The 20,896-nt window shown below is 44.9% G+C and overlaps 1 protein-coding gene across 10 annotated transcripts in view; it reads left to right on the top strand.

The window, feature by feature from the left end:
- PPP3CB (protein phosphatase 3 catalytic subunit beta) overlaps window positions 1-20,896 on the top strand; it is a 926,247-nt gene that overhangs the window by 355,324 nt on the left and 550,027 nt on the right. For 8 of the 10 annotated variants that reach the window (XM_085603650.1, XM_085603649.1, XM_085603651.1 and 5 more), the window contains one exon: window positions 1,569-1,693. In XM_085603650.1, coding sequence (XP_085459776.1) covers window positions 1,569-1,693 — 125 coding nt within the window. Of the gene's footprint in view, window positions 1-740; window positions 871-1,568; window positions 1,694-20,896 lie in introns of those variants that run through there. The other 2 variants (XM_085603658.1, XM_085603657.1) reach the window with 2 other exon arrangements.

Raw genomic sequence — 20,896 nt, 5'->3', positions numbered from 1 at the left:
CACAGGTATGTGTCATTTGCAATCATTAGGGTCCAGGTACCAGCATCCAAACTATGTCCTGCATGGTTGAGAGAGTATAATCTCAAATCTGACCAAGTGCAATTTTTACATAAGATTAGATAGCCCTGGGTGGAAACAAACCAAAGCAAAATGATGCCAGACACAAGGGGCAAAGAAGTGTGATTAATGTTGGTGACTGGGTGTGTTTAAAAGATCCTACCAATGTCATTAAAGGGAACTCCAATTTCAAGTTACCTGGAAGAGTTTGTGTTGTGTCTTAGAATGCTGTCCCCATTAAAGGACATGAATGGTGGAACAAAAGCCGGGTAATGAAGGTGAAGTAGAGAGTCAACCGTGATGAGGGTGTGGGTATGTCAACACCGGGCAGGAGTTTATCATCCTCTGGTGGGTAGGCTGATGGTGAAAGTGATGTGCATTTTGTGCCAGGCAATGTTTCCATAGGCCGGCTACTTTAAGATGTTTGAAGGTTGTTGATTCCGTGGAACGGAGAAGCAAAAGAGAGGTGATCAAACCTGCTAGGTATCGTAATGTTTAACAAGTTTATATCTTCTGTTTTCTTATATAAATGGTTAGATTGTGAAACCCATGTATTTTCTATTGTTGTTTTTATCGTTGTTACTTGCTTGAGTATATTGCCAATGTCAATGTTTATGTATTTTAGTAATATGAAAGGGGTGAATGTTGTGGTGATGTGATCTTCTCCTTACATTCCACATTCTAGGTTCAACCCCCATGGTATGTGGAACGTAGAGCAGAAGATGATTATGTGGGTGTTCTATGTCTGGCAGTTGCTGCCAGGAACTGGAGAAGACTGTGGCCAATAAAGATATTTCTTTAACAATACCCAAGGTGTGGAGATACTGTGACTCTAACTTCACTACACAGATGTTAGATGTATTGGGAAATAGATTTTGAAAAACCTATTTTACTCTGCACCCATGGGTATTCAAACATATTTCAAGTTGAAACTTCTATATTAAAAGACTTGAAGACACATGTATTTTTTTCAGTACCTGCAGCCTGACAAAGTTAGATCAGCTCTTTTTGTTTAATGTTAACTTTAGCAGCACAACAGCCGTGGGAGGACTGAATTATAAATTGTCTTAATTCTGCTCATTTAAATTAATTTGTTCCAAGCATTTCGTTTTAAATGTCATGTTGATAACACCCCACTAATTTCCAAAATGAAATATTTTTAAGAGTATTCCTTAGGTTAAAAAAGGCAAAGTGTGATATTATTTATTGTATTTTCTTAATCTTTGTAAGTGGTACAGGTACGGTAGCTAGCGTGGTTCAGAGAGAGTAGACATTCAGGGATATAGAAAATCCAATTTTAAAAACAAAGCTTCCACTGACTTTTGGCTGTTATGAGTAATGGTGTTGTAGTTCTAAGCTGAAAGTAAGCAAATGCATAATAATTTTTACTTATGGATAGGTGGCAGTTAGTAAAATAAAACTGAAGAGCTAGTCAAAGGCCTCAGACAATCATAACATGTTTTACTTTAAATCAGTTGGAGATTTTCATATAAAAAATGTTTTCGTTGCAGTGTGTGGCGATGTTCATGGACAGTTTTTCGATCTAATGAAGTTATTTGAAGTGGGCGGATCACCAGCTAATACAAGATACCTCTTCCTTGGTGATTATGTTGACAGAGGTTATTTTAGCATAGAGGTAATGGTATACATTAATATACTTTCTATAAGTAATTGTCTCTATAGGCTTGTGTTTATGAAAGCTGCAAAATATATTGCTGGGGTTATGGTGCAGAAGATTTGTGTATCTTGCACAAGCATAAGCACAGATTTCTTTTTTTTATTGATACTTCTAACCACAGGTTCCTCACTTTGTGAATACCCTTAGGCGTCAGACTGGATTCAGAGAATTTATTTTCAGCAATTCCCTCATACGTCGGTAGGTGGCACTGTGTCGATTCTCTCCTGCCCAGAAGTGATGCTGCTGTAACAAATAACTGCCACCCCTGCACGCTGATTTCAGTTCCTTTGTTTTCACAGATCCAGGGCTCACTTCCTCAACTTTTATGTAATTTGACAGTTTTTTTTGTCCTAATGTTTTCACAGTGTGCAATGAATATGTCCCCTCCAAAGACTACAGGATTTAAACCCTGAATGGACTGTCACAAAATGATGTCTGTGACAGACTCCCACCAGGTTTGTGTCTGGTGCCTAGGTTCATCGCACATTTCCACATCGTGCGAGAACTGTAGCTGAATGAAATCAAAGGTGATCTGGTACAGAAAAGCCAAGCTTTTTGTTGCCGAACACAGAGGGCACGTTAAGGGCTAGTCTTGGTCAAAGTCGAGGGCAGATCCGGTGTAGTTTTTGAGGCCATTCTCAAGAAAGGTCTTTTTCACATTCATAGTCATCAGGTAAGTCAAAGACAAAAAACAAGAATTCGAATTGTGACTCTCTATCTTCCCACCACTGTCGTCCATAGAAGTCACTTGGACGTCAGGATGCCCCGCGACCATGTAATGATCACACAACTTATTCTCATATAACCAGTACTTTCTGCCCTATCGGCGACGCCACAACAAGTCAAGGCCTTCAAGGAAGTTACTTTGTGCATCTTTGGCACCCTTCTAGATCTCTCTGGTGTGTCTCCTAGCCCCGAGGATCCAAGGAGGCCTCTCATTGGATCACAATTGGCAGTTCTGTCCTTGATGCGGTCTGTGCCTCTTGAGCCTGCTACAGGTTCTGCCATTGATCCCGGGGACGACACCCATTCGGACTTCACACATGACAGAGATCCATGCACCTGTTCCTCATTGTTAGAAATGGGGATCTCTAGTTGGCAGAGGTAGGTACCTTTGTCCAAATAGGGACCCTTTTTTCTAGTCAGGGTAAGGCGGATACACTTCTAAAATAACCCCTTGGTAGCTTGGCACGAGCAGACTTATCTCGGTGGCAGTGTGTGAAGCATTTGTGAACACACACAGTAATACAGTGAAAACCCTACAAATGGACACCACACCAGGTTAGAAAAAAAAGTAATCTTTATCTAAACCAAAACAAGACCAAACGACATAAATCCACAATACAGTAATAAAAATATGACAGATGGTAGAAAAGGTTCCGTTCAAAGCAAATTGTAGATGCGACACATTTCACACAAAGTACCTTGAATGTGTCGTGCAAACAAACAAAACGGGCCGGAAGGTGGTGCGTCGGTTCCTTGCACTCAGGGAAGGTGATGCGTCAGTTCCTTGCTCTGGGGGAGGTGATGCGTTGGTTCCGTACTGCTGCGCGGGGGAGGTGATGCATTGGTTCCTTACTGGAGAGGAGGTGATGCGTCGGCTTCTTACTGCGTGGGGAGGTGATGCGTCCGTTTCTTACTGCGTCCCCCAACGATGTGACAGACTTGGGGCCTCGATGCGACGATCGGGAACGATGCGTGGATTCTTGCAGCTGCACAGCAGGCCTTGCGTCGAAATCGATGCGGTGATCTCGGACTTCGGAGATCGATGCGGTGTGTGGCGATTTCTTGTGCCGCGGCAGGCGCTGCGACGGTTTCTTCGACGATGTGTCGGAAACAGGTACGGATACTTCAGGCTTCTCGGTGTTGCTTTGATTTTCCAGCTCCCAGTGGACAACAGTCTCTAGAGGTCCAAAACAACAGCAGGCACCTCTTTGCAGGTCAGAACACCCATCAAGGAATTTCAGGGGAGCTGGTGGTGAAGTCTTTGTGTCCTTGAGACTTCAGAACAGGATGCAAACTCAGTTTCAAGCCCTTGGAGATCTTCCTCAAGCAGGGGACACAGAAATAGCAAAGTCCTTTCTCCTTTCCTTGGCAGCAAGTAGCCACTGCAGGCCAACCCCCGACAGCAAACAACACAGGGGCAGTATTTCCCCTCAGATTCTCCAGCTCTTCTCCTTGGCAACAGTTCCTCTTGATTCTCAGAAGTGATCTAAAGTTCTAGGGTCTGGGCCCCAATATTTATACTACAAAATCATTTGTTCTCTGGTGGCAGAGAAGCCCTGTGCTTGGTCAAAACCGGTACTGTCCTCTCTGGTGCAGTTTCTTGGCAGGAGGTGGAGACTGCATTGTAGAAGGCAGACCAGGCCCATTCAGGTGAAAGGAAATCTCCTCCCCTACTCTAAATGCAGCCCAGGTCTATTCAGCCCAGCCCTGACTCATCAGGCTCTCTGGAGCCACTGCTCCACCCCAGCCCCTGTCATCCAAAGCCAGAAAGGCAATACACAAACCTAGCAGAGGCACACTGGATGGCTAAGCAAGAACATACCTACTTTCTAAAAGTGGTATTTTCAAACACAGTTTGTAAAAATAACCCTCTCTAAAAGATGCATTTTAACATTCTGAGTTAAGGCATATCAAACTTTATTTGTCTACCTTGTTCCCAGGGTTAGTTATGTTTATAAGATGGTATAAGCAAACTCCCTATTCTATCCCATGGGAACAGGTAGCCTTGCAATAGTGAAAAAACGAAAGTGGCAGTAATTTACTATCAGGACATGCCACACACACCTGGGCATTTCCTACCTTTCACATACACTGCACCCTGCCCACAGGGGCACCTTGGGCCTACCATAGGGGTGACTAACATGTAGGAAAAGGGAAGGTTAGGGCGTGGCAGGTGGGTACACTTGCCACGTTGACATGGCAGTACTAGACTGCACACAGGCTCTGCAATGGCAGGCCAGAGTTACAGTTACAGGCTGCTTATGTGGGTGGCACAATCAGTACTGCAGCCCACTAGCAGCATTTGATTTACAGGCCCTGGGCACACACAGTGCACTGTACTAGGGACTGACTAGTAAATCAAATCAACCAATCATGGAAACACCAATCCATAACAACAGTTTACAAAGGGAGCACTTGCACTTTGGCACTGAACAGCAGTGGCCAAGTGCCCAAAGCATCTAGACCAACAAAATGGAGTCCAACACGCAAAAAATGCAGGGGAGACCCACACCAATGGCGTCAGGACTAACGCTCATGTGTTGATGCTGTATGCCAGAAACCGTTCCTAGGAAGCTTGTTTCCGGTCCAGGGAAGGCATGGCTTGGCAGTTCGGGCTGGACTGTTCCCATGAGGCACAGGGTCAGACTGATTTGCATATGGCCATGTCTGAACTGGGGTGGAAGAGTGGGCTAAAGAACGGTGATGGATCAAACCCAGATCTGTTGACTGGGTGTGAGTGTTTGATTGGTTCTGATGCTCCGTCCATCACCACCCCTTTTTGTACTGCTGTAGGAATAACCAGTTGTTTTTTCAGATTCGGCACAACCTAAACAGAGGATGTGCCCCCCCACCCCCTCTCAGAATCAAACACAGCAAATTCAACCCCATTCTAACTAAGGTGGGATGCTACCTTTATCCAGGCCATTACATATTCCTTGAGGGAGGGAGACAGTTGTCAGAATCCCTTTCACAGGGTCAAGAGCTACAGGGCTCAACGGTGGTGTGTGTGACTTTTTATTCCTGAAGTCCCAGGGTCCGACATGCTATGAGTCCTGAGAAACTGATCCAAATACCCCTTCAGCACTTGCCTCCCAGTGGTGGGGCAGATCGAGCATTCCAAGGGTTCTTGAGGAGGAAGGAGGTGCAAGGTGAAAACAGGTTCAAGATTAAAAATATACCTAGCAACACCAATAAATAAATGTCCAGCCACTAGCTTTTATGAAAAAAGTAATGTTTATATTAAAACACTAAATGAAATACGATATACACAAACAATGTACCCAGCCCTCCCAAGGCAGCACTCTTAGCATATTCTAGGCAGAGCCCCAAGTCATACTTCCTGTCTACTGGGAGTGGTTTTTCCCCATTTACGATAGGCAGCATTCAGGTTAGGTGCGGTTACGAGCCAGAGTCTTAGAATTCTCAGTCTAGCTTTTTAGGAGTCCGAGTGTTCCAGCGCTATAAGGCTATGAGACAGAGAAGTTCCCCCTGGGCTCTTCGGCACAGTGATCAGTCTTACCCGCTCCCACTGGTGTTGTGATATGGATGACCCTGGGAGCATTGTGGTGGACTGGAGAAGTTGCTGGCATTGTGTGGTAGTCTTGTCGCTGCAGGCTTGGCGTCTGATTGTCTGTGGATGATGTGGTAAGTTCCTCATATCCTGCTGGCAGGTTGGGTACAGTCAGTCTGCTTCTGATGCTTAAGTGATGGCACTGACTACTTGGGTCAGAACACGCTGCTTCCTTGTTGTCACAAGTTGCACCTGGCGACAGCCATCCTTCTTATATGGTCCACCAGGGTGACAGTGCTTACTCTTTACGGCAGCCCCCTCTCTGGCATACAGGCCTGCCAACAGAAATCCACACAAGGGCAATGGCCTGATCTGTGGAACAGCAGTTCTCTTTACGGCAGCCCCCTCTGTGATATATGGTGGCTGACTTTAGTCTGTACACGAGTAATGGCCAGTTCAGTCAAACAGCCACTTTCTCACACCTCGCTATGAAGATCCACTCGCCAGGATACCTCACTGGACCTTGCTCCCTGCAGGCACTCTCCTCTACCTCTAGGGTCTTCTGGTCTCCACAGTCAGGCAGACACTGGTGCTCTGGACTCAAGGGCAGGTGGTCTTGATTTCCTTGGGTGATGTCTGCTCACCCAGCTGGGAAACTGGCAGACCTTGATCCCCATGCCTGGTCACAATAGGCAGAACTCTTGTTGAGCTTCTCCACCTCAAAGAACAGTCCAGGCTGGCTATTTGACGTTCGGCAATATGAGAGCTTCCAGCTCCCTTTTTTATGATGCATTTCCAGACACAAATGTGATTTAATTCCCCATGCTTTGAAATTCATGTTGCAGGAGGTGCCTCCTTTAAAGTGCCATTTTCTCTGCCCAGGCAGAAGGCTTTTACAGCAGGAGTGGCTCCAACCCAAATGGCTCCACAACACTGGCCATGGGAGTTACTCGTGGATCAAACCTGAGTGTCGGGTTGACTGATATATGCCTAATACATTTTACAGAGTCCCCCAGCCCTACTCTTTATGATTTTCCTTATCAACCCCTTCTTCTTCAGATGTTCCCAGGCCCCCCTGACCAGTGACATTTTCAGAATCATGGAGCACTTTGGAAGTGCGCAGGGAAGCCTGCCTATCCCTTCCTTCATTTGTGTCCCACCCAGCTCTCAGGAATATAGCAATCCATAAATCTGTTTGGGAGGCTGCCTTACTTCCACATGCCTTCCTCAAGATGTTGGGCTTCTGACATGGAACCCACTGTCCTCTGTGTATTGTACCATTCTCAGCCACACGTACATCACAAAAGGCACATAAAATTGCTGCACAGTGCTTTACAGGTTCTGTCTTATGGCCAGTGTTGTTGAGCATGTTCCTGTTTTCTCAGCATTATTAGTTGCTGACTTTCCTTTCCAGGTTATTGTAGTCCTTCAGGCAGATATAGAATCTTAAATGATTCTATTTCTTCAACTGGGAAAGGGTGTTTGAGAACATTTCCCTCTCTGATGTACCTAGAATTAATTTAGGTTGATCATTGAGGGTAGAGGTGTGGACCTTTTCTAGAAGGCTGTTATTACCGATATTCAGGGTTATTGCTCTCTCACAGGGTGATTCTCTTCATTATCTACCTGTCTATAATTGCAGGCAGACAACTCTTTGCATTATTTTCTGCCTTTACCGGCTGTAGATTGGTCTCAATGGCGAAGTGTGGCTCCTGGAGAGCAAATTAATATTAATCTTTTTCAGCTTTTACCAGTCCATCAATGATGGTCTCTATTTATAAGGCAAGGGCTTGTGCAGACCTTCATGTTGGGTAGGCTATCAAGATTTCTTTTACTTCTGGATATCTTATTCGATTTTATGCTGCCATGGTTTAATGGTGGTCAGCTTGCATTACTCTGATGGGTTGGATGCTGTTGCGTTTCTAAGTGTATGATTCCGCTATGGCCACATGCTGTTATGTCACTGTGGCCTGCGGGTTATTTCTCTTTCAGCTATCTTTTAAAATACATTTTCTTTTGTTGATACATAGGCGTTTGAATTTTTACTCCTATGTCTCCATTTATATCCGTATTTTGGTGTATATGGGATGTTCTAGATGTCTTTGTACATCTCTAGTTCTTTTTTCTATGAAAAGACTGCTTCTATGTCAATAGGGGTAAGAATGTCTTTGACTTTTCTATTATAGGAACATTTTCTCCATAGAGTATGGATTTTACCTGTGTTCTTTACAGAACAGTCCTGTCCATAAGTGGTTTACAGGTGTGGGTCAGCGGCACAGCTGGCTGTTATGGGTTCATAGGTTTGAACATGTCCTGCTTTTAATATATAACCATGTGGTGGATGACAAGCATGGGTGATCACTTCCTCATGTGTTTATTGCCTTATAATTTTTGTTACTGTGGTTCCGTCCACAGTTATTGTGAAAAGAGAGCTTAATTCGGTCTACGCGTTTGTTGGACAACATAAACTTTAAACTTTGGGTAAGGTGCCTAGATTGATTCCGGGCACCACCGCAGGATATGTTGGCCTAGATACCAGCTATCTCACTGTGCAACTATAAGCCCCCCTAACCCTGCCAGGGAGAGAATCGTTTCTAGCAACCACTGAACATGACAACCCTGGCCCCTCAGGGATTGTTGTAACAGATCAGAACCTCTCGCTCAGTTACTCATGCTCTTTGTTCTCAAAGAAATATACAGAGAATACACATTGGAACGTTTTCAATACATTTATTGAGCAAACGTTATTCTTGTATAAAATACATGTGCTGCAATAATCAGTAGACAGAAGCAGATGAAAGCGATTACAAGCACCGAAAGAGTAAATAGTAGATATAGTTTTACCATGGTGCTAAAACAGTGTTTATATGCAGGCATATAAAACAAGGTAATAATCAGGCTTGCTCCTACTATACAAACCCTACTCTGTGTGTGTCTAGAGGGTATGTAGGTGTAAAAAGCAAGAAGTCCCCCAAGGGATGATCCACCCCCATTACCTGGCAGCAAGGAATGTAGGACCCTGTCTTGGACACCCCTCACGGAGATGTCAGACCGCTATGTGGTGAAGTCTCAGCATGCAGGGACCCTCAGTGTCAGCTGAAGTGGCTCCTCTACTAATCCTCATAGACGTTTATTATTTATAACAAAAAGCATCCTTGCGATGTGCGTATAGATTAGTAATGTTATGGATATGTAGATAGCCCTGCCGTCCCGTGGATGAAGATATAATAACATTTCTACTTCGTGCGTGGAGGTCCTGTACTTAGTGTTTAAGGCATCGCGATAATGTTATGCTAAACCAGAAGTGTAAACAGAAGTAGTTTCAGAGAAACTAATCCAACGTGGTCTCACATGAATATCTGCAAAAGGTCACAGCAATAATGTTATTGTGCAAAATGAGGACAATGTAAGAAATGAGCAGCTTCGCTACATGGGCCCAACCCTGGCACATAACACCCACTCCTCATACTAAGGGTCGATATATAAAACTATCTAACAGCCAGCAGGCCATAATGAAATTCAAACTTAAAAGGTCTAAAACCACTTCCAAAATCATCTAAAGCAAGCTTCCCTTTAAAATATTCATAAAAGCCTTGAAAACTTCATTATACTGTTTGAAATCCCAAGCACTAAGATAGCCATGATGCCTAGAAAAAGTAAAAAAAAAAAAGTAAAGCAAAACCAGTTTTAATTCATTTTGTTTAAAAAACTATCCAAATTGTTCCCACCACACGGAAAAGACAATTGTTTATGTGCTCTGAGTGATAGTCGCAACATTGCTGTCACTGGCAACTGCAGACGACTTTCCCAGAGGCGCACCTCGAAGCAGATTTATGGAGCCAAGGCGATTCCATCCAGTTCCCACAGCAGCTGCTGAGGGACGGACTGCATCCTGTAAGTGTTCCGCAGAGCCGTTATCCATTTCACCAGGAGCCAAAGCATCGCAGGGTGGCTCGAAAAATACATTCATCAGCATTAGAATACGCTGGGGACAATAATACCCATGGGCCTTTAAGGGGCCTATCAGTACTTCAGTGTCTAATGGTTTAACCGATTGTGATCCGAGACATAAATCCAATACGTATTTATGACTGCAAAGCAGGCAGCGGAATACAGGTTAAATGCAGTGAAGCCAAACAGGCCTGAAAGACAAGAACCAGTGCACTTCTCGATGCCGAGGTGTGTCGAAGCAGTGTATCATACGCTCATGGCATTGCAGCGCTGTCTCCATTCTGGACTGAACTGGGACGTCCATTGTGGAGCAGAAAATTTAAAATCGGAATTCCCTCCACAAGTAGCAGGACAAGCTGGAGCCCTCCAATAAACGCTTCCCAGCACAGAGTGTATGAAAAATGGTATAATTCCAAAAAGCGTCTGAAATGTGCTAACCAGTCCAGAGCCAATACATTTAAAAAAGTGCGCTATTCCCTTTGTATCAGACATATTAAAGATATGGTCCACCAGCTCCCTAAAATGCAGCGGGAAGGTAGTAAGAAGTAGCATCTGTATCTCGGACGAGGACCTGGCAACCTGGATGTCAAATGTCTCTCTGGCTGATGTTAAGGCCACATCTTTTTGAAAAAGCTTGGCTTTCAGTTTGCGTGGAGAATCAAAGCATATGTTGGAAACAATTATCGAAGGCCATAGTGTTGCCTCCCTAACTGTGCGTGCAGGTAAAAACAGTGCTTGTGTGTAACCAAATAAATGATGCCTGGTTCCATTCCGCAATACCCATGATCATTCAGCATCAAATAGCTCCCATTAGAGAGCAGCATGAAAATCGGATGAATCACCTTAGCCGGAGAACCCTTCAGATAACAGGACAAGTTTGGAACTGAAACTTTGCATGCCTCATGAGTCCTTGCATACTAAGGACTCGCTCAAAGCATCCTCACCTTCGGAACCATTAAGGAAAACCTCATTGTCCCCATTCCTGCATCTAAAGGTGAATGGCAATTCCCAGTATTCATGCACATAACCTTCTTCTAGCGCTTCATATCTGCCTACTTGGTGGTATTGTATACAATATTGGAACTGGAAAGTCGTGACCGGTAGGGTGATTATCCAGTCTGTGAGTGGTGTCTCAACCACATTGAAAGGTAATTGGTCTAATTTTTCAGTGTACAACATGGGATACTTTGCATCTCTTCGTGACATTAATATCTGTCTTTCAGTCAGCTCGTATGCAGAAAACAGACTTGTGCTGTTGATATAACGCCATGACACATAGCCAGAACTTAATGTTTGCAACGTTCAGCTCAATAATACAGTCGACTGTAGTTGTGATTGTCCATGTTATAAAACAGACATGTTCTGCTGTATTATGTCAATTGCAGAAGATACTATGCTGCCCAGTGAATATATCCTGGATGTTAATGTGGTCATACCATTGTCAACCACAGCCAAAGCCTTTTCCAAATTAACCCTATCAATCTCCCGCAGTCTCTCAGCAGCTTCCTGTTGAAAAACTTTACACAGCTCATTGTATATTGCATACAAGAAGCGCTTTTAACGTGGGTTCTGAGGACCTAACAAGAAAGTCCTGCGATCCATGCCACCAGAAAGAAATGACAAGTGTTGTTCACCGGAGAGATTGTTGAGGTTTTAGCCAATCAAGGCATAACTTCCCAACACTATAAGATGTCACCACCCGAGTGTTCTGATTAGTTGGTCAGGCCTATTTAGCTTAAACCCTTCAGCATTGCACAGGAATCTAGATTGACACCCATTAGTGTCCACAAGCCAAACCAACCAACCATCCATTCCAATTGGGGTTTGATGAAATGTAAGAACCATTTTGTATCATGGCATCTAGTGTAACCTCACTGTGTTGTGTGAAATGCTGCCAGTTCTCAAAGCGTTCAAATGTGGGAATATGAGGTTTGTTCAAATCCTTCATCTTGGCTATTCCAAGACAGGAAGTTTGTTGCACTGTTTTATTTAGAAAAATTACTTGATGTGGTATGAGGCATGCTCTAAACAAAATCTTAGTTCTCTGAATCTGCCAGTCTTTTGTCCCCCAGACAGATTTTGTGTCTTTCCAAAAGTCAAAACCCTGTACAGACAGCTGGGAAAGAAAGGAAGCAGAGTATATCACTTTGTATTTGTTAGCATATTTTTCTTTGCAGGTATAGGTGCAAATAAGAGACTGGGTCTGACGTGTCAAATCCCAAAAAATAAGCAAACTTTTCTGAAAATGTTTTTTAACTACCTTTCAGTAGTGTTGGGAAGTGTTCTCATTGAGTGTAATTGTAAACAGCACCTGGGATACTTGCTTGGAGAATGTGAGAAATGAGCTGCTTCGCAACATGGGCCTAACCTGGACACAAACCATTCCCGTGGTTTAAAAGTCTTGTGACTTTATTTACCTATGGCCTCTTCTAGGGGACTCTTTAGGGTAGGGTGTGTATCTGCGCACCTGTGTTAGTATACATTTCCAGTACTCTCTCCCTCTCTTTTAAAATGGGCCAGGTTGCTCTAAGTAAGATACTTTTCAGGGTATTGTTCACAGACCCTCCTCTGGGGATGGTATGGATTTGGCATTTGATTATAAAGTAAGGAATCTGCTGCTAGATGTCTCTATCAGATGAACAAGTTGCTTACCTTCGGTAACGCATTATCTGGTAGAGACAGGATCTAGCCGCAGATTCGACCCACCCTTCCTCCCTGATCTATGAACCGAGTCCTTTTGGGTCTCAATTATATTGGTCTTTCAAAACAAAAAAAAGAGAAGTTGAGGAAGAACCCGGTTTTTATTACATATATGGGTTCTCTTTCGTCTCAAGGTTGTTGTTAGGATATTCATATACTGTTATTTGACACTTTGGTGTCTTTTGTTTATTTTTGGCACACTGTTCAATTCACAGCTTCTATAGGTGGCTCTGTGTTTCGAATGCGGAAAATGGTAATGGAAGAAACTGGCCTCAGCGCATCAGCGAGGGAGTTAAATGGACTCTGTTGATGTCACATCCAGTGGATGACGTCGATGCGTAGTCATGCGACTCCCTCTGCCGGTGCGTAGACATGCTGTGTGAAAAAAGTTTCCGGATCCAGTCTCACACCTTAGAAGGATTCTAAAGTAAGAAATCTGCAACTAAATCCTGTCTCTACCTGATAATGTGTTACCGAAGGTAAGTAACTTGCTCGTTAGGCGAGATCGCTAGGTTTCTCAATTTTTCCTCCAACTAAATTTATAGTATTTGGAACAAGTTCCTCGTCTACTTGTCGGAATGATTTTTGTAGCCATAGTTCTTGCTAGATTGGAAATAGCTAAACCCTGACTACAAAAAATCCCTCTATCCTACAGGGATTGGTGGATTCAATGCATCAATATATGTGGGTTGGAGCTATATATTTATACAAAAGAATGAGAAAGGACTCTTATTTAAAAATGTCTTAGAAGTATTGTTTCATACATAATGTTCTTGATTTATATTTATTTGATGAATTTCTATTTTTTTATATCACAACTTTTGTAGTAAGCAGCGCCATATTGTTCAACTAATTAGCAATGTATTTATTCAAGTGTGTTGTCATTTCTGTCTTTTTACATCAATAAAAACGAATGAGATCGTTTTCTTTGTCTCAGTGGGCAGCAAAATCACAAAAAAATCAGAAGGCATCTCTAGTAGAATAGGAAAGTCTTCTTTCTCACACCCAAAGTCAAGGATTCTATACACAATTCTTGCTTAAGAAATAAGGATTTCTGCAGATTCATCGTAGTGTGAGCAAATGTATAATTTCTTGAGCAACTCGGAGCATATGAAAAATAAATGCCACATTACCTTAATCCCTAAGCATTAACCCAATAGACATTAATAATTGTTCAGCACCCTCTATGCTCATCCAGAGATGCTCAAACAGAATAAGATACATTAACATGTTATGTAAATGAATAGCTCTCAGTGAATAAACGGAAGCCATGGCAACATGTTGCAGGTTACACTTGACCTGAGGAGGGTTCATCATGAGCAGAAGAACAATAATACTGGCATTATCCCAATACATTTGAGCTTGACTGTGTGCGGCAGAGCTTGTGGGGAGAGGATGTGCACAGGGGGAAGTATGGTGAGTGACAGATGACTTCCATCTTGGTCAAGATGGGCTTTTTACATGAAATCTGGTCTAGTTAAGATACACTAGAAAAGAATACTTCTACATATCATAGAACTCTTGTTTCAAAGGTAATTACACAATATCAGTCCATACATGTGAAATCAAACGTAAAAATGAATTTTGCTCATTGTTAATAATGCACAAAAATATAAATCCATGAAATCCTCTTACAAATCTCCTCTCTGATTATTATATAATCGCTAAAACACAATTAATAAGAATTTTGAATAAGAATGTGTTAATCAGGAAAGTATAACACATTCTGCGTCACTTTCTGGTGCAGTTAGACTTGGCTTTTTCAGCAGGTTTACCCCCAGACTTTTTGCTTTTTGGCCTCCGGTGTTTTACCTTGTTTTTATTGGGTTTAGTACTCTGGGCACTTTATCACTGCTATTCAGTGCTAAAGTGCATATGCTCTCCAAGTAAATTGTGTTATGATGGGGTTTTCATGATTGGCTGAATTGATTTACTACTAAGTCCCTAGTACTGTGCACTGTGTGTGCCCAGGGGCTGTAAATCAAATGCTGCTAGTGGGCCTGCAGCACTCATTGTGCCACCCACACAAGTAGCCTTTCAAATGGTTCTCAGACCTGCCACTGCAGTGTCTGCATGCAGTTTTTAACTACCATGTCGACCTGGCAAGTGCACTCACTTGATAGACCCTAACCGTCCCTTTTCTCACATATAAGACACCCCTAAAGTTGGCCCAAGATACCCCTGTGGATAGGGTGCAGTTTGGGGGAAAGGTAGGACATGCTTATTACATGTCCTGATAGTGAAATGTTGTGTATTTCGTTTTTCACGATCACAAGGCTATCTGTCCCATAGACTAACATGGGAGTTGCTTTGTAACATCTTACAAGCATAACTTTCCATTGGGACAAGATGGAGAAATGGCCTTGCCCATGTTAGGCAGTGCTGACTGTGTTGGTGGTCGAGGCCCCTTTCATTCCCCCTGAAAAGAAATCCCAAGCACGAGGCACGCTCCTAGCCTAGTTGGACTGTACCCATCCTGAGACAATGCAACTGCAGAGCAACACCCCTGGACCCATAATGGCATTATCAGAGGTGGATCTCATCTACAGCCTCTGGGTGTTCAAGACAGAGCTGAGGAATGAACTTAAGCAAGATTTCACAAAGGCTCCACCCTGACCTGGGTAACCAAATTATGGTCCTCAGAAGGGATGTGGACCCAGGCAGCAACACATTGTAGAGACTAAAGCACGCCTGGAGACAGTTGAGATGGCTCAAGTCACCATGGCAACAACCTACTCGGCCATTGAAGACCAACTCAAGATGGCCTTGGAGAAACTTGAGCACTTGGAATACCACTCAGGAGGGGAAAATCTCTGCTTTAGAGGCTTGAGCAAGGAGGACCTTGATGCCAATCTTGAGGGCTTTGGGGTGGGGATGCTCTCCTCACTACTGGGGGATGTCCACCCTGAAATAACGGTGGATTGAATACATCAAACAACCTCTATCAGACAGTCACAGCAACAGTGCCCCTTGGACTTGCTTGTCAAGTTTGACTATTCCACAGAGAAGGATAGGGTCCTACAACAGGCAAGGAAAGCTGGTGTAGTGATCTTTCAGAACTTCTTCTGTCTTTCAAGACCTATCTCAAGCTATGCTCGAGTGGCGTGCATCATTTCGGCCCATAATGAAAAAACTCTGAGACAATGGCATTTACTACATGTATCCTTTGGTCTCTCCTTCGAACATGGCGAGAAAAACGCCAAATGATCACGGAGGCTCATCAAGCAGCAGCAATACTGGGCATTGCCAGTGACCCTAGCAGCCCTCCTCCATGGCTCTGATCCTGTACCCCTGAGTGATAGGAAAGAGGGCAACCAACGCAAATGATCGGGCCTCCTGCCAAGCCGTCCGAACATGGGTGGGTTCTAGGCACCAATAAATCTCCTGGGACATTTATTTAACATCTCTTGGAGCCCAGGGCCACCCAACAGAAGCCCTGGTATCAAACCTATGGAGTGGCCCTAGGGGATCAAGAATGGCTCTGATCTGTCAAGACTTGGTGTACTGGGCCACTGCCCACAAGCGACTCGCACCCCTGGGTTGGGTCAGCGGGGAGCCCCAGCTTCCTGTCTCGGGAGGAGAGGCGTGCCAGGAAAGGAACTCACAGACCAGGGAGGCCTCGTGGAGGATCCTTCAGCATATCTATTAAATGGACCATGCACCCTAATATGCAGAAGAGACCCCCCTCAATGGAGAGACTGCCAAGGTCAACAAACATAGGAGACATACCCTTAAAACACTGAAACGCGTGGCGGGGGTGGGAGAGAGACCCACTAACTCTCGGTTATGGATAGACTCTAGCAGATTGGAACCATTCTGGTCGGCGGGAACCGGCTGAGTGTCGATGGGCCTCCTGCCCCAGTGCACAGTACATTGGGGGGTACAACCCTCCTGCCTGCCATCTCTTCCTGCCCGTTTGTCACTGTTTGACTTGATTTTCTGTTTCCTAGTTCTAATTGAATGTCAGAAACTTGGGAGGGGAGGGGGGAGGGAAAGATACACCAGCTTCACCACATCAATTACTCTCCATTGTCCAAAGGTGCTCCTACACCCGTACCTTTTTACTAGCAAGCCTCAATGACCCACATTATCTCACTTAAAGCAAGGGGGCTTAATTCACCAAATAAGCATGGGGCTGTCTGATATGCACTTGGGAATTCCACACCGACATAATATGCATCCAGAAAACCAATTTTCGTCGTAAAGATCAAGGCAAATGAAACACAGTAGCAATATACTTCAGAGATAATTTACCCTACACAGTGTCACATACCTATGCAAACAAGGATATCCGATAACTCCTCTTGGTGGAGCCTTTCGGAGGCTGACCTCTAACAATAACCACAGTGTTTTCTCCCAACTCTGCCCAAGACTCTTACCTTATTGATTTCCTGGAGAAATTAGTGGGAATAGCCGAGGGCGATATTTTTATGATGGGGGACCTCAACTCTGTGTGGAACCTGCACCAAGAGAGAGAGAGGGGACAGGATGCCCACTCTGGGGCCTTCTCTAAAAGATTGAAAAGGACAATGGGCGAGCTCGGCCAACGGGATGTAGGTGAGAATGAAACCCAACCTCAGCGGCCTTCACCTTTTACTCTCATATACACCACACACACGCTCTTGGATCGACTCAGTACTACTGAGCAACTCCCTTATAGGACTGATCCGCACTGTGGATATTGGACCGATTTCTGTGTCAGACCTGGCGCCGATCATGGTCCAGCTCTACCTCATAGAGAGAAGGCCCAGAGGAAACTTGAGGTTACACTCATCCCTACTGAGTGACCCAATCACCAAACAAGAAATAGGACAACAAATTGATAAGTACTTTGAACACAGTGAAGGGGGGTCCACCCCATGGAGTATGGGATGACTTTAAACCAGTCATTAGTGACCACGTCATAGCGGTAGCAGCGGAATTTGCCCGTCTCTGTGTTCTGGAAGTGTGAAAACTAGAGGGCAAGATCCGTGTCTAGGGGAGAAAGTGAGCCACACGACGTTTTGTCTCAGGAGTTAGTATCTATTTATATACGTAGTCGGAGTGAGGACCACAGTGTTCATTCCACTAAGCAAACAAAGAAAGAAGAAAGGAATTGTCTCTTCAGCTCAAAAGAGGAAAGTAGGTTTCTCCACCATATGTCTCGTCTCTTCCAGTCTTTACTCTTCCGGCGTGAGACCAGGGCAACTGCGTCGACAGGCGAGGCGTCACATATAACAAAACAGAAACAAAATAACACGTCTTAGTGTTGTGGTCTCTCCATGGGGGTTTCAGAGGGGAAGGGTGTGAGGGATTTGACACCAGGTTCTCTACTTCGGGCTTGTGAAGAGGGGGTCCGTCACCAAGGGGGTGCTGGCTTTGGATGCGGGTCTTTATGTAAGGCACCCAATACGAAGTCACTCTTTCGGTGCCCCCGGCTTCCCGGAATCCCCGCCCGTCTCCCACGACCCTCGCAAGCGCTGACGCACCTGGTTGAGCCACGTCCCTCCAGGGGCGCGGCGGGGCGAGTGGCAGGTACGTTGGCCTCCTGGCTTCCCGTCGACCGGCACTGGGGACGTCTTCTCGCTTTCCGACTCGATCTCCTTCTCCGCTTCGGCTCTCCTGGCGTCTTCCTCCTTCGGGGTTCTTCCGCCTTCCTGATCGGCTTGCCAGTCCTTATCGGCTGACGACGTTGCGTGGCTCCGCCCCCAGACGCTCGTCGTGGATACTTACGTATCTGTCTTAAAGGGCCATAGACCCGAAGCAGGAAAGCATGATGATCCAGCCAGGGTGGTCTCCCAGTCCGGGGGCTGAAAAGGCAAAGAAGGGTTGGCTTCATCATATAGGCTCGGAGTTGGGCTGCTGCTGTCCGGACTCCGACACCCCCCCTCCCTAGATATGTCCCGTTCGGGGACGATGGGCAACCGTGAGAGAATGTCAGCATTAGCGTTAAGGAGTCCCTTACGATGTCGCACCTCAAAGGCATATGGCTGTAGGGATAAGAACCACCTCATGACTCGGGGGTTCTTCCCCTTGTTTCGGCTCATCCATACCAGTGGTGCATGGTCCGTGTACAAAATGAAACGGGTGCCCTCCAGATAATACTGGAGTTTCTCAACTGGCCATTCTGAAAATCTGTTGCACATTGCTGTTGACAGAGTGGGTACCCCTCTTGCTAGACACCAATGGGGTAAACAAGAGAGAGAATACTTCAGAGACATCACAGCCCCGTCGGGCATTCCAATAGTGGAGGATGCAGAAAAGGCAGCTAAATTCCACTGCTATTATGAGATTCTTTACGGAGACTTCTTCCATCCAATGGGGACACAGGAGGCTTTTCCACAGGACGAACACCTCCCTAACTTCACTGACAAACAACAAGACTCTCTAGTGAGCCCGAGCCTTCCAGAGGAGGTTAAACAAGCTATCAAAACACTAAAGCGAAATACAACTTGTGGGCCAGCTAGACTTACAGCCCAATTCTTCCAAATATTCACGCTAAGGTTCATTTTAAAACTCACAGCCTTGTTCAACTACTGTGCTGCTGAGGGAGCAGTGACTCCAATGCTTGAGGCGGTGGCCACGGTGATACTAAAACCTAATAAAGATGCCAGACAGTGTGCATTGTATCAACCTATAGCCCTCCTGAACGTTGACGCAAAATTATATATGAAAAGTCTGGTGACCCGATCAATGAAGTGCTGATCACAATGGCTTCATTCACAGCTGAAAGGCCCATGATGCGGGCGACCACCCACCTGGTTGAGAAAGCTACCCTCTAAAAGATACCCGCTGTGCTGCTTTCGCTCAGTGCCAAGAAGACCTTTGACCGGGTGGATTGGAATTTCCTGAGACTCACACTATTAGCATTGGCCCCACATTCTTATAAACGGTCTTCTCCAACTATGCCAACCCCCTCGCTAACGTGACTCTCAAGGGACACCTTACTAGGCCCTTCCAACTCTTTAGGGGAACCACACATGGTTGCCCCACTGTCAACTCTTTTCTTTACCTTTTTCATAGATCCCCTAGCGTGCCTAATTCGGCAGACACAGACAAGGATAACATTTGGATAACATTTGGATCAAAAGAATTTAGGATTTTCCTTTCTGCTGATGACATGCTTTTGAAACTAAGTTTCCTACACATCTCGCTCACAGTATTATTGGCTATACTTCAGGACTTCAAGAGGGCCTCTGGATATAAGGTCGATCTTGACAAATAATGTATTCTAAATCTGACTCTTGATGTTGGAGAAGAAGCCGACCTGTCACCTCGCTTCCCCTTTCGCTTGGCTAAGACATCCATTGAATAAGTTGGAGTCTGACTCACACACCAGGTCACTGAACTCTTCAAGGCCAGTTATCACCCTTTTCTTTCGACAATAACCAAAGCGCTCCATTTCTGGGGGAGCCAAATGATTTCCTGTTTGATAGAATCAATGCTATCAAAATGATTATGCTCTAGCACCTTCTGTACCTATTTCAAGCACTTCTAATTTGGCTTGACCCTTCATACCTGAAGCATATCCAGCACAAATTGATGACCTTTATCAGGAATGGTAGAGTCCAAGACTTTCCCAAAAACCTATGACTCAACCTAGGCAAATGGAAGGGTTTGCAACCCCTACTACCCGACACTACTACGCAGTCGTGCAACTGCGACTGGTAGTGGATTGGTCCACCATGCTCTCTGGGAAAAACTAGAGGTAGATGGACCACATCATGGTCTGTTGACCCATGTGGGATTTTTTATGGTTTGAGAAACATCACAGACCACTTAACACCTATCTCAGGACCCCTGTTGTGACAGCGTTAAGAACATGGGATAAATATGTGACTGTGCCGGGCCTGGTATTTTATCGTCACCATACACACCAGTACACTTCAATCGTTCCCTCCCTCCCCTCCCTTCCCTTCTCCTTGACAGCTGCTCCTTCCTTCCTTGGAGGGAGTGAGGGAGGCTGCAAAATGATTGCTGATATGTATGATACCATCATGTAGAACCACTTACAACATTCCTGAATCAGAGAGGTTGCGTTATGCACAGATTCTTCACTCTGTCACAAACCTCATCCTTCGGGCAGGACCACTAGAGCAATATCTTCCTTTGAACTCCAGTTCCCCCAATTGACCCTCACTCAGGCACTATCTCAAAAATATATAAGCGTCTCCTGGCACATTAGACCCCACAGACCTGATGACATAACACTGAGTAGAAACAGGTATTGGGGACAGTAGTAGAACCTAAGCGCTGGAATAAATTACACAGGGACATATACGCCTCCTCTGCAT

Source organism: Triturus cristatus, chromosome 1_2 (genome assembly GCF_964204655.1).
Source record: "Triturus cristatus chromosome 1_2, aTriCri1.1, whole genome shotgun sequence".
Taxonomy (NCBI): Eukaryota; Metazoa; Chordata; class Amphibia; order Caudata; family Salamandridae; genus Triturus; species Triturus cristatus.
The sequence above is the reverse complement of the archived record's forward strand: the minus strand, read 5'-3'. Positions and strand labels throughout refer to the sequence as shown.